A 12,453-nucleotide genomic window follows, 5' to 3' on the forward strand; every position below is an offset into this window, starting at 1 on the left:
AAGAACATGTTTTTAGAAGGGACTCAATTAGTACAGGAAGTTGCTGGGGATTGTGGTAGGCAAACTCATTCATATCTGGTTTGAATATTTCTTTGTATTTAAAATATAAATACAATGTGTCCGGGGTATAGTTCAGTGGTAGAGTACCTCAAGAGCCCCCACAAGGCTCTGGATTTTATCCCCAGCACTGTAAAACAAAGCAAACCAATGAATTTCTTAGGGACTCATTAAGTGCATCTCCCCTAGGTCTAATGATAACTGAGCATATTTCCTTATAAGACTAGTGAACTGGTCTAGATTATCTTCAAAATAATTAGAGGTCTAGAAGAATACATGGAACATTAAAGAACTCAAAGTCTTATGGCTGGAGCTGGAGCTCTGGGGTAGAGCACTTACCAGTGTGCACAAGGTCCTAACTGCAATCCCTACTGCCAGAAAAGCACAGTAGCAGCCACAGCAACAACAAACTGAACAAGGAGTGCCTTTCTAAGTGTGGTACAATGTTTGTGGGTCAGAAAGCAACTATTTTAATGTATTAAAATTTGTATAAAATATGAATAAAATAAAAACACAAACAGCAGAGTAGAAGAAAATACTTTCAATGCACACTAAAACAAATGTCCAAGGAGATATTTCAATATTCAGACCTATTTTAATTCAGTAGCTTTAGAAACTATATTGGTTTGATTCTGTGTCAAGCCGACTCGTGAACTGATTTACAGTTTGGACTGAGTTCATGGTTTGCTTTGCAGTTCATATTTACAGAGTTTTCACTTTTCCATCATCAGCTCTTCTCGTTTCAGTTCAGTTCCTACCATATATCCTACCTTCTTCAAGACCCGCATTCTACAGTTAGATCATAAAATATAATTTTTTATTATTTCTCTTCTGTTTTTATTGGGTGAAATTGTTGCAGGAAGGAACATGCCCTAATCTGTGACAGGTGTACAGCATTCTCAGATAAAAATATAGTCAGAAAAGTATAGTTTTACTTACCTGGATATTTAGGGAAATGCTGATAACCAGGTTTCCTAAAATGGCCAGCAAAACTCCAAAAAGGTGAATCTGTAAAAGGAAATATTTTCTTTAAATGGCATTAGTACTTGTAAGATGATTGGTGGCAGGGCCGGGTGGGGGCAGGGCAGCCTGGGAATAACGCTGGATTAGAGGGAGAAAGTAACCAGAACCCAGCTTTTAGAAATAACCGGGTCAAGGCCAGTGAGATGGGTCCACGGGACAGAGCCTGCGTCACACATCCTGACACTGTGGATTTGATCCAGAGACTCCATAGGGAAAAGAAGAACCCAATTCCTGAAAGTTGTCCTCTGACCTCCACACATAGCCTGTCCATGTATGTATGTATGTATGTATGTATGTATGTATGTATGTACACACACACATACACACACAAACTATACACATACAAATAATGAATAAAATAAAAATAAAACACTATTCGGTCATAACCAGGTGTTCACGCCTGTAATCTGAGCGGGAAGGAAGCAGAGGTGGGCAGCCAGGCAAGGAGGCCCCAAGGCCAGCCTAAGATCTTATCTTGGAAAGGAAGCGGCTAAGTCCTTCACTAGATTTTCTAGACATTTGTCTGCCTCAGCCACTAAAGTAAACCCCTATCAGGCTCTGACTTTTCTACGAAGGAGCTTCTGACTTATCTGTTCTGTTCATTTTCTTTCCTCTTAATAAACTTGGAAGGACTGTGGTGAGAGAAACATTACAGGACTCTAAGTTAAAGGAAAATCTGAGACAGATCTTTTGTTTTCTGGTTGGGTGATCTTATTTTCCTTTTCTGACTTTGGTAAAAGGGAGGGAAGATCTTTTCAGGAATGCTTTATTCTACTGTGCTCCACTAGATAGACTGCGTTTCCCACCACTCCTCTGGTCACCATCTACTGTGTTTCTCGGCAGTTGACTGCATCACCAATGCCAGCTCTGCCTGCTTCCACACATGCCTTCATGTGAGCCATTCAGCTGTTCACAGAACACAGCTCTGCTTCCAGTAATGGGCAAGCCCAGCCTCAGGCATTGGGACATGTGCTCACAACAATGCTTTCACCTAGGTGGTATTGGTTTCTGTCAGCCCTCTCCAGTCAGACCTTACCCTCCCTGCCTGCCGAGGTCCAGAGCAACTCAGAGTCTTAGCTTAGACCCTTTGTGGTAAATGCTTATTTCTTTTTATATATCATCATGTGTGCCATTAGGCTCTACATGGAGAAGGCAAATTCTCTGAGGTAGGAGGACCAAGTCCTGTGTTTCCACTGAGTACTCCAAATAATATAACCCTCAAAATTAGGGGACCAGTAAATGCCTGAAAAGTACAGAACAGTTTAATAAGAACCATAAAGTTTAAAAAGGACTTCTTCATATTGTTCAAATATTTATCACAGATAAGTTATAAATTATTTGATAGCTATAAATTATTTATTTGTGGGCTGCTGAAATGGCTCCATGGGCAAAGCAATTGCCGTGCAAGGATAAGGGTTTGAGTTCTGACCCCAGCACCCATGGAAAAGCACCTATTCAAAAAGGGTGGTCATGCCTGTAACCCCAACACTGGGAGAGTAGAGAAAGGTAGATCCTGGAACTCATTGGCCAGCCAGCCTAGCCAACCAAACCAGGAGAGACCTTCTGTCCAAAACAAAATAAATTTAAAGAGATGGAGGGTCAGGAGATGGCTCAGTGGAAATAAGTGTGAACTATTCACACTTGATGACCTAAGTTCAATTCCTGTTGTCACATAAAATACCAGATGCAGTGGCTTGTACCTGTAATCCAGCACCCCTACCCTTAGATGAGGAGTGGAGACAGGAGAATTGACCAGAGGCTTGTGGGCCAGTTAATGTAGAGTAAGCTGTAAGGCAGAAACAACTAAAGAGACCCTGCTTCAATAAGAAGGAAAACGTGTCCTTTGTCTTCCACACATGCACAGTGGCATATGGACTCCTGTGCACACACCCACTTCCAGCCAGCTTCAAGTTCCAAAGAGGTACTTGAACTTCAAGTGAGCATCATAACCATAAGACCTCCTTTTTAGACTCAAAGTTTCTTTGAAGTTTTAGAGTTCTATTACCCAAGCCAAAGTGAAATTCTGTATTTTAAAAATGAGGCAAAAAAAAAGCTGAAAGCTCATTTTACAGTTGACATATAGTATGGTCTTTAATCAGTTAAGACTTTGTTCCTAATAAAGGCATTTGGCAATAATGTTGCTTACTATTGCTCATGGGGAAATGTTTGTATCAAAATACAATGTACTATTCCCTTGCTTTTAAAACTTATAATATAATGCATTTGGCAATAATTAGGAAAACAAAGAATCAAAAGAAAGTTGGCATTGAATGTATAATTATGAAAATCTTCCATAGCTATAAAAGTAAGTTGCTTAAGAGAAATAATTGACTCTAAAATCCTTTAAACCATTTAATGAACTATTCAAAAGACATCAGAGTGGGTATTTTAAAATTGGTGGCCAGATATGGCAAGTGTGTTCTGGATGTGACACCAAAATCTCATACAATAAAATACAAAACACACAGGTTGGACTCCATGAAGATACTTATTTGTGTGTGTGTGTGTGTGTGTGTGTGTGTGTGTGTGTGTGGTGCTGGTGACCATTCCTGTTTTCTTTCATCTGCTAGGCAAGCCCCCAGATAAAAACCTTCAGTGCCTCAGAAGACTATTAAAAAATTGAGGAAGCAAACAACAGAACGGGAGGAAATACTTATAAATCCTTATCTGAGTAGGGCTTGATAGCCAGGGCACTGCACTAGAAACTCCTACAACTCAACATTAGACAATAAGTGGACAAGCCGAGAGCAGCTCTTTCTAAAGAGGACTACAAATCAAAACCAGAATATATACCACTGCATACCTGGTAAGATGGCTACAAATAAAAACGGGACAACAGCAAGTGTTAGCAAGGATGAGATAAACAAGAACCCACATACTGCTGGTAGGAAAGCAAGATGATATAATTTCTTTGGAATATACTTTGACTACTTTTCAAAAACATGGAATTTACATTTGTTTCAGTAAGAGAAACACAGAAATATCCTTACTCAAAAGCTTGTAGAAATGCCCACTGCAGCATTATTGTCAAAAATCAAATGTGGAAAGGACCCAAAATTTGCTTACTGATAAGCAAATGTGGTGTGGTCATACAACCGGATGTCACACAGCTATAAAGACTCTATTGAGACATGCTATCGGGTAGATGAACTTTGAAAAGTGTGTGTTACATGCAAGGATTCAGTTTGAAAGATCATGTTATCTGGCTTCACTCATAGTTAGTGGTTGGCTTGAGGAGAGGAATGAGGCAGCTTAGGAACAACAACAAAACAGTACAGATTCCTCATAAGATGGCAAAATGTTCTCAAGGTAACTATGATGATGGCTTTATAACTTGGAAAATATGCTTACAAAATCAATGGATTGTCCATTTTATATGACTAAATTATATGGTATGTGAACTATATTTCAGTAAATATGTGATATTTGTCATATAGTGTATGTGTATACATTACATCTTTTTGCCCAAAGAAATAAAATGTTACAGATCTTTCTATCTTTTCTCCCTCCAAGATGTTGAAGATTCTTATTATGTGGAGACCAGAAAACAATCTGTGGGGTCTGTTCTCTACTCCCACCATGTGGGATGCACAGCCTAAGCTTAGGCCATCAGGCATGGTGGCCATCAGGCATGATGGCAGGCATTCATCCACTAAGCCACCTGGCCTGGAGACTTTTCTTTCTGAAGGTGAAATTAAGGTACTTTTTTCATTCTTAGACTCAAGCTTTATTTCTTTATTCAGTTTTACTTTTTCCATCTTCATTTGGAGTTTTGCTAACTTCCTTCTTACAGCTACACATTTCCCTCCCATTTCTAGCTTTCTATATAGCTTTCCATCATCATGCCATTCTAATTTTTTCTGATTATGAGGTTTATCCTGAGCCTTATTATTTTTGAGAGAATTTATTCTTTAATAAAGCACAAGATCTTGAATAGTTAAAAATTAAAATACTAGTATCTCTATAAAAATATGATTTTTTTCTTTATATCAGGATCATTTATAGTAGACTAATTCTATTTAAAAATTTTTTACATGGTATTTTTTACTGATTATTTGGGAATTTCACATCATGAACCTTGATCACAGTCCTCACTCTTTGCAGGTCCACTCTCTATCCTTGTGATCTCCCAATCAAAAAGAAGAAGAGAGGAGGAGGAGGAGGAGGAGGGGAGGAGGAAGAGAAAGAGGAGAAAGAGAAAGAAGAGAAGGGGGAGAAGGAAGAGGAGGAAGAGGGGGAGAAGGAGGAAGAGGGGGAGGAGGAGAAGGGGGAGAAAGAGGAGGGGAGGGGGAGGGGGAGGAGAAGGAGGAGGGGGAGAAAGAAGAAGAGGAGGAGGAGAAGGAGGAAGAGGGGGAGAAGGAGGAAGAGGAAGAAGAGGAGGGGGAGGGGGAGGAAGGGAAGAAGAAAAAAAACCCAAACCAGAACCAACCAACCAAAAAACCCCAAAGCCCAGCCAATTTGTGTTGCTCTTACACTCACAAAGCATGTTCAAATTCCCCTTGGCCAGCCCCTTAAAGAAAACTAATCTTTCCCCACTCACACCCCCTACAGAAGCCATCAATGTGGAGAACTAAAGCATCCTTTTCATAGTTTTAAAGAGTTCTCTACAGTGCTGAGCCTGATATTTTTAAGAAATGTGTTTAAATTTTTTAACTGATTGTGGTATTGGCTTATCGTGCTTTAGTAATTTCTGATTTACAGAGTTGTGGTCAGGAAATATGCTGTACTGTGAACTGGCATGTGCCTATGAGACTTAGATAGTCCTGCCTATCCATGTATCCCCTATCTATTTCCATTAATCTTGTGCTCAACCCCTTAGCATCCATTGCCAAGGGATTAATATTAAAAATCTACACCAACATGGGTCTATCTTGTCTATCTTGTCTTTCCTTTAAATCCCTTTTGCTTTATGTATTTGCTTTGAGCCTTCTTTATTGGTGCAGCTCAGGGTGTTTTATCTTTCCACTCAAATGTTCTTTTTATCATTATAAATTTACTCTTTTCCTTACAGTCTAGTATATCTGATATTAACAGATTCCAGCTCCATAGTGTGGTTTTCTTGGACCTGCCAGCAGTATAATAGGGACAGAGAGGCTTTTTAACATTGTAAAGCTCAGGCTTTCTAGTGAGGGACTCTTCCAGCCATGCTAAACTTAGCTGACTAATCCTGGCTCTAAGCCTGCCAAGTGGCTAGTTTCACCTCTCTGCTCCCCTCTAGGCTGACCATTTACCTCTTCATATGCTCCCTCTTGGAAGTCCTGCCCTCCGCTTCCTGTCCAGCTACTGGTCATCAGCTCTTTATTACAACCACTTAAATATAAAATTCTAGATTGCCTCTAGGCTAGTGAGGATGAATATTTACAAAATGTGAGGCTGGAGTTGGGCCACAGAAATAACAATACCAAGATCCTGCCAGCATTTAGCTCTCTGATGGTACAGAATTAATAATTGTGAATATACAAAGACACACCTTCACGTTATATACCCCAACACATCACCGTTGTTTCACTTTCAATACTTCTGTATCACTCTTTAAAACTGAGAGAGTTGTTTGTATCTATTGTATAAAATACATTTTGAAGTATGTATACAAATTGTAAAATTACCAAATCTAGTTAATTAACATGAAAACACATATACATCTTGGTGGTGAGGACAGTCTATATTCATTCTTTTAGTAATTTTCAACAGTATACTATATGACTAGCAATAGTCATCATGTTCTAGAATAGATCTTCTGAAATTATTCCTTTAATGTAACTGAACTTATATATTGGCTGAGTTTTCTTTTTTTCACTGCTTTTATTAGGAAGTTCCAATTTTATTCTCTACCTCCTTTTTCTGAGACAAGCACAGGCTGGCCTTGAACTCACTATGGCTGATGACTTTGAAACTGTAATTCTCCTTCCTGAGTGCCAATAGTAAAGCTGTGTCCCACCATATCCAGTTTATGTGATGCTGAAGATGGGACTCAAGGCTTCATGCATCCTAGGCAAATACCCTATTAACAAGCTTACATCCAGTATTATTTCTACCCCATTAGCAATTGTAATTAATTAAACATTTATCTTGACATAATTGTAGATTCATATAGTAGGTTGCAAAAAAATCCACAGGTAAGACCAACGCACCCCCATGTTAACATCTTATACAACTAGAAGAAATATCCAATATCAATAGATTGGCCTTTTATCAGCTATATATGCCCTTGCTTGTGTTCTGTAACCACCACAATGAAAATATTCATTAGTTTCATCACTGTCAGACCCCCTCTGTTAGTCTTTTACAGAGGCACAAGCCTTTTGCCTGTGCCTCACCACCAGCCACCATAAATCCATTCTCCATTTTAATGTTATTTTACAAATGTTGTTCGAGTGCAATCATGAAGCATGTATACTTTTGAAATTGGCTCCTGTTTATTTAGCATGATGTCAAGTTTTGCCCAAGGATGGCATCTCAGTTCCATGCCCTCTAACTGTGTGTGTGCTATGGTGTGTAACTGTTGTATGTTGTAACTATGGCATGTGCACGTTATAGACTGTTTAGCCACTCACTTGGTGAGAGACATTTGTAAAGTTTCCAGTTTAGAGCTGGTACAAATAAAGCTGCTATTAATGTTCATGTATAAATTCTTCATGAAATAAGTCTTAATTTCTCTGGGATAAATGCCCAAAAATGTAATTGCTAAGCTGTGTGGTAAGTCCATTTTTAGCTTGGCCAGAAACTGCCAGACTGCTTTCCGGAGTGGCAATGAGTAACCCAGTTTTCCCATGGAGTCATATGCTCTTGATACACACTTTATACTTTATCAATAATCTCATCCTCTGCAGCATTACTAATGCTTACCTTTATTTTAACTGCAATTTGTTCTCTGCTACCTTATATGTTGCAGGTACTATAATAGGATATTGTCTAGTTCAGCTTGGCTTGTATATTGTTCAATTAGTCATTGTGATTAAATTTTAAATAAAATTTATTTTTAGAAGTTTTAGGTTCATAAGGATAATTGAGTGGAAACCCCCAAGCTCTCCCATATATTCCCTGCTCCAGTAACATATATTTTCCTTTGTCATCTGAGTCCTCCACAAACACAAATTTGTTACATTTTATCCATCTACATTAACAAATCATTGCCATCAGAATTCATACTTTATGTTAAGGCTAACTTTCTTACTTCTGTCATTGCTAAACTTCAATGAATTCCAGCAAATTATAGTATGTGTTAGATCATGGTGCTGCCTTTAAAAATCTCAGAGGACAGATTCCACAGCCTGAAAAAATTAGGTTCCCACCCTGTAGCTCTCAGCCTGAGATATTAAGAAACTATTCCATGTAGTGAATTTTATGCTCATAATTTATGGCTCTAAGCAGCTCCTGCCCCCTCCCACACACACACACACACACACACCTGGCATCTCCCTTGTCAGGTAGGCTATCCCAAACATAACTGCATGGTATAAAACATCCTACTAGCTCCTCCTAACAATTTACACAAGTCAGACCTCCTCCACCTGGCTCTTTTGTTTGACTCCCCCACTCATCATCCTATGTATGACAGCTGTCATTCTTTCTTTAAGCTACTCCTCTCATGTTTTAAAAGGGAACCTCTTCCCCTTAAGGCCCGTTATGCTGTTTCTGATATACAGTCCTTTTCTCTTTTGTAATTTTCTTCTGCTTTAGGGCCTGATCGTAGTCTGGACCCTCCCTTATGACAAAGCCTAGTTCTAGAACAATTATGTCTCAACTCCTTTCAGGACCAACAGCCATTTCACTTTATACAGCAATACATGTTCACCAGTACAGCATCCACTGGGGAGTTTCCCTGTTTGCCAGGTCTCATCCATCCTTTCTATGCCCCAATCCTTTCTCTTGGATTGGAAATGTTTACTCAGTACGGCGGCATATTTAAAGTATGTAATCTGCATTTTCATTTTTGCAGAGTTCACATATTACCTTGAGTTTCAGAGCAGACCTTAAATTTGAATGTTTGAACAATGTTACAACTGTTAAGACGGGAGACAGAGATGATCGAAATGCTTTTTGCATTACGGAATGAATATAAGACTTTAGAAAGCAGAAATGGAATGTTATGATTTAAGTGATATGTTTGGTGTTAAGCTGGCAAGGGATGGTTTTACGATGGTTAATTTTGTTCGACACCTGGACTACATTAAGAAAAGCCTTAGGGGACTGAAAAGATGGCTCAGAGGTTAAAAGCACCGACTGTTCTTCCTGAGGGTCCAGGTTTGGTCTGCAGCACAGCATGGCAGCCCACAGCCATTTGTAACTCCACTTACAGGGGATCCAAGAGACAGGGGATCTGTGGACACCAGGCCTGCACGTGCACGGATATGTATACAAGCAAAACATTCATCAGAGGAAGAAGGAAGAAAGGAAGGAAGGAAGGAAGGAAGGAAGGAAGGAAGGAAGGAAGGAAGGAAGGGCAAGGTAGGGCATTAGTGGAGTATACATGTGAGTGTGTCTATGAGGATGTTTCCAGACAGAATTAACTAGGGGAAAGACCTGTGTTGAATATTATTGTGTCTTAGTTATGGTTTTATTGCTCAAAGAGACACCATAGTCATGGCAACTCTTATGAAGGAAACACTTAATTAGGAGTGGCTTACCTCAGAAGTTTAGTCCATTATCATCATGGCAGAAAGCATGGAGGTGCACAAACAGACATGGTGCTGGAGAAGAAGCTGAGAGGTCTACACATGGATTGGCAGGCAGCGGGAAGAGAGAGTGGGCCAGTGGGCCTGGCTTGAGCTTCTAAAACCTCAAAGTCCACCCCTGACAACACACTTTCTCCAACAAGGCCACATCTCCCTATGGGCCTATGCGGAACATTTTCATTCAAACAACCAAAAGGCTTTACTATCTCAAGTACCCATGGGATGGTACCTGAGTTGAATTAAAATAAACAAACAAACAAAAACAGAGAAAGCAATTGAGTGCTGGCATTCTCTCTTCTCTACTCTTTGATCTGCTTAGATATGAGCAGGTAGTCTCCTGTCACCAAGGCCAGCAGCTAACTGCCCTGCAATGCATCCCACAAGGATGGACTCTATCCCCTGATCTGTCAGCCAAAATAAGCTCTCGTCTCTTATAATACTTGTCAGGGATTTTGTCACAACAAAAAAGTCATGCATTCGGTATCTGTGGACAATTAGTTCCAAGGCTTCTGCGGATCCCAAAGTGTGCTGCTCAAGTATCTTTATATATATATATTTTTTTTTCTTTATATACATTTCAAATGCTATACCAAAAGTTCCCTATACCCTCCCTCCACCCTGCTCCCCTACCCACCTACTCCCACTTCTTGGCCCTGGCATTCCCTTTGTACTGGGGCATATAAAGTTTGCAAGACCAAGGGGCCTCTCTTCCCTGTGATGGCCAACTAGGCTATCTTCTGCTACATATGCAGCTAGAGACACGAGCTCTGGGGTTACTGGTTAGTTCATATTGTTGTTCCACTTATAGGATTGCAGACCCCTTCAGCTCCTTGGGTGCTTTCTCTAGCTTCTCTATTGGGGGCCCTGTGTTCCATCTTATAGATGACTGTGAGCATCCACTTCTGTATTTGCTAGGCACTGGCATAGCCTCACAAGAGACAGCTATATCAGGGTCCCTTCAGCAAAATCTTTCTGCTTAAGTATCTTATACATAATATTTGAGTATAAAACATAATGCTCCTGTAAACTTTAAACAGTATCTAGTTTACTTACAATATTGCTCTTGTATGACTTTTTCCTTCAGGATACCATAAAAATCTCATTGCCATTTTGGAGTAGAGATTACTTTAACTCATCAGTCAAGGCAATGAAATGAGCAGAACAATGGTGATGGCGAGCTCTAATAGGCTAATAGTAACAAAACTGTTGACACTTCCTAGTGTACCAGAATTTCATCCATTGCCATCATTCCATCTGCCTGTCTTCCTACATACAGATAGATGCTAGAGTATATAAGAAGCAAAAGGTCAATTGAAAGTGAGATTCCATGACTCAGCTTTCATGGGGATCTCTCATGGTGGACTTTGGTGGAATTGCCACTTTGATCTGCTGTGGGTGCCTATGAGGTAAAGAGATGCTTGTTCACATCTCCCCAGGAGAAGTTAATACAATATCTAATACAATGGAAATGCTATACACATAACTGTTTTACAGCATCATTTAGGGAATAATGATAAGAAAAAAATCTATACATATTTAGTATCGATTTGAATTTTATAAAATATGTTGACTCATGGTTAACTGAGTCTGTGAATGCAGAAACTATTCATTTGAAGAGTTGGTTATTCTTATGCAAACACATTTCTAATAAGGTGTAATTGGTAAATTAAGCACAGTAAGGGATCTACAAGAACTAAAAATAGACAGTCATCAGTAGAACCCTAATAAAGGTTTTGTGAATGTAAACAAACATCCCTCCCCATATCCTCCCAAATTCCCTCATTCTGTGTTTGTTCACTCCAACCCAACCCTATCCTTGAAAGCGTCACTCCTTTTACTATCTTACTGTTCTTAGCTGAATATCATATAAATAGAAATCCACAGTAGGGACCCTTCCCAGGATGACTTCTTCCTTTTTGTAATAGCAGTGAAGTTTCTTCCACAACCTACAATGCTATACTAGGTTATATTTTATAGTACTGAATATATTCACATTGTTTGGATGTACCACAGTTTATTTACCCTTCAAAGGAAGTCTTTGTTGCTTACAAGTTTTAGGCAGCTATGAATAAAGCTGCTATAAATGTCATTAAACAGGTTTTTGTGTGGATATGTTTTCAGCTCCTTTGAACAGATACCAAACAGGATGATGCTAGACATGTGGTAAGCATATATTTGGCTTTTAAAGAAAGTGCCATGCTGTCTTGGGAATGGTTGTGCTGTTCCTCATTCTCAAGAGCTGAGAATGAGCTTTCCAGTCACAGTTAAGTTTATTTACCTTTGTCCTATCCATCCATGTGTGCCATTTCTGTGCTCATTACTCTACTTTTAGCTTTGAGGTAGAGCTCATGTTGCATATCTGACATCCCTATGATCTCACTTCAGATAGTTTCATGTCCCCAAAGGAAGCTCGACCATGAGCAGCCACTTCTCATTCTTCCCTTCTTTAAGTTCCTGGCAACCAGTCTACTTTCTATGTCTGTATCAAGTTACTTGTTCTAAAGAAACAAAAACCCTTACACAGATGCATGCACAAATTATATAAGCTTTTATGCCAAGGACAAGCATCAGCTTGGAGAGGGGTTCTGAGAGAAGGGGTATCTGGGAGCAGTGAAACAAATGACTCAAAGTAAAATTATGGGTTACAAGCTGATGGCCTGTGATCTGCTTGAGACAGCTTTCCCTCGCTACTCTAAAA

General features: G+C 39.5%; 1 protein-coding gene across 2 annotated transcripts in view; it reads right to left on the minus strand.

Annotated features, from left to right (window-relative positions):
- Positions 1-12,453, minus strand: part of Nipal2 (NIPA-like domain containing 2) — a 106,412-nt gene that overhangs the window by 76,590 nt on the left and 17,369 nt on the right. For both annotated transcript variants that reach the window (XM_006520055.4, NM_145469.5), the window contains exon 2: positions 997-1,065. In XM_006520055.4, the coding sequence (XP_006520118.1) occupies positions 997-1,065 (69 nt within the window). The remainder of the gene's footprint in view (positions 1-996; positions 1,066-12,453) is intronic.

Source organism: Mus musculus, chromosome 15 (assembly GCF_000001635.26).
Source record: "Mus musculus strain C57BL/6J chromosome 15, GRCm38.p6 C57BL/6J".
NCBI lineage: Eukaryota > Metazoa > Chordata > Mammalia > Rodentia > Muridae > Mus > Mus musculus.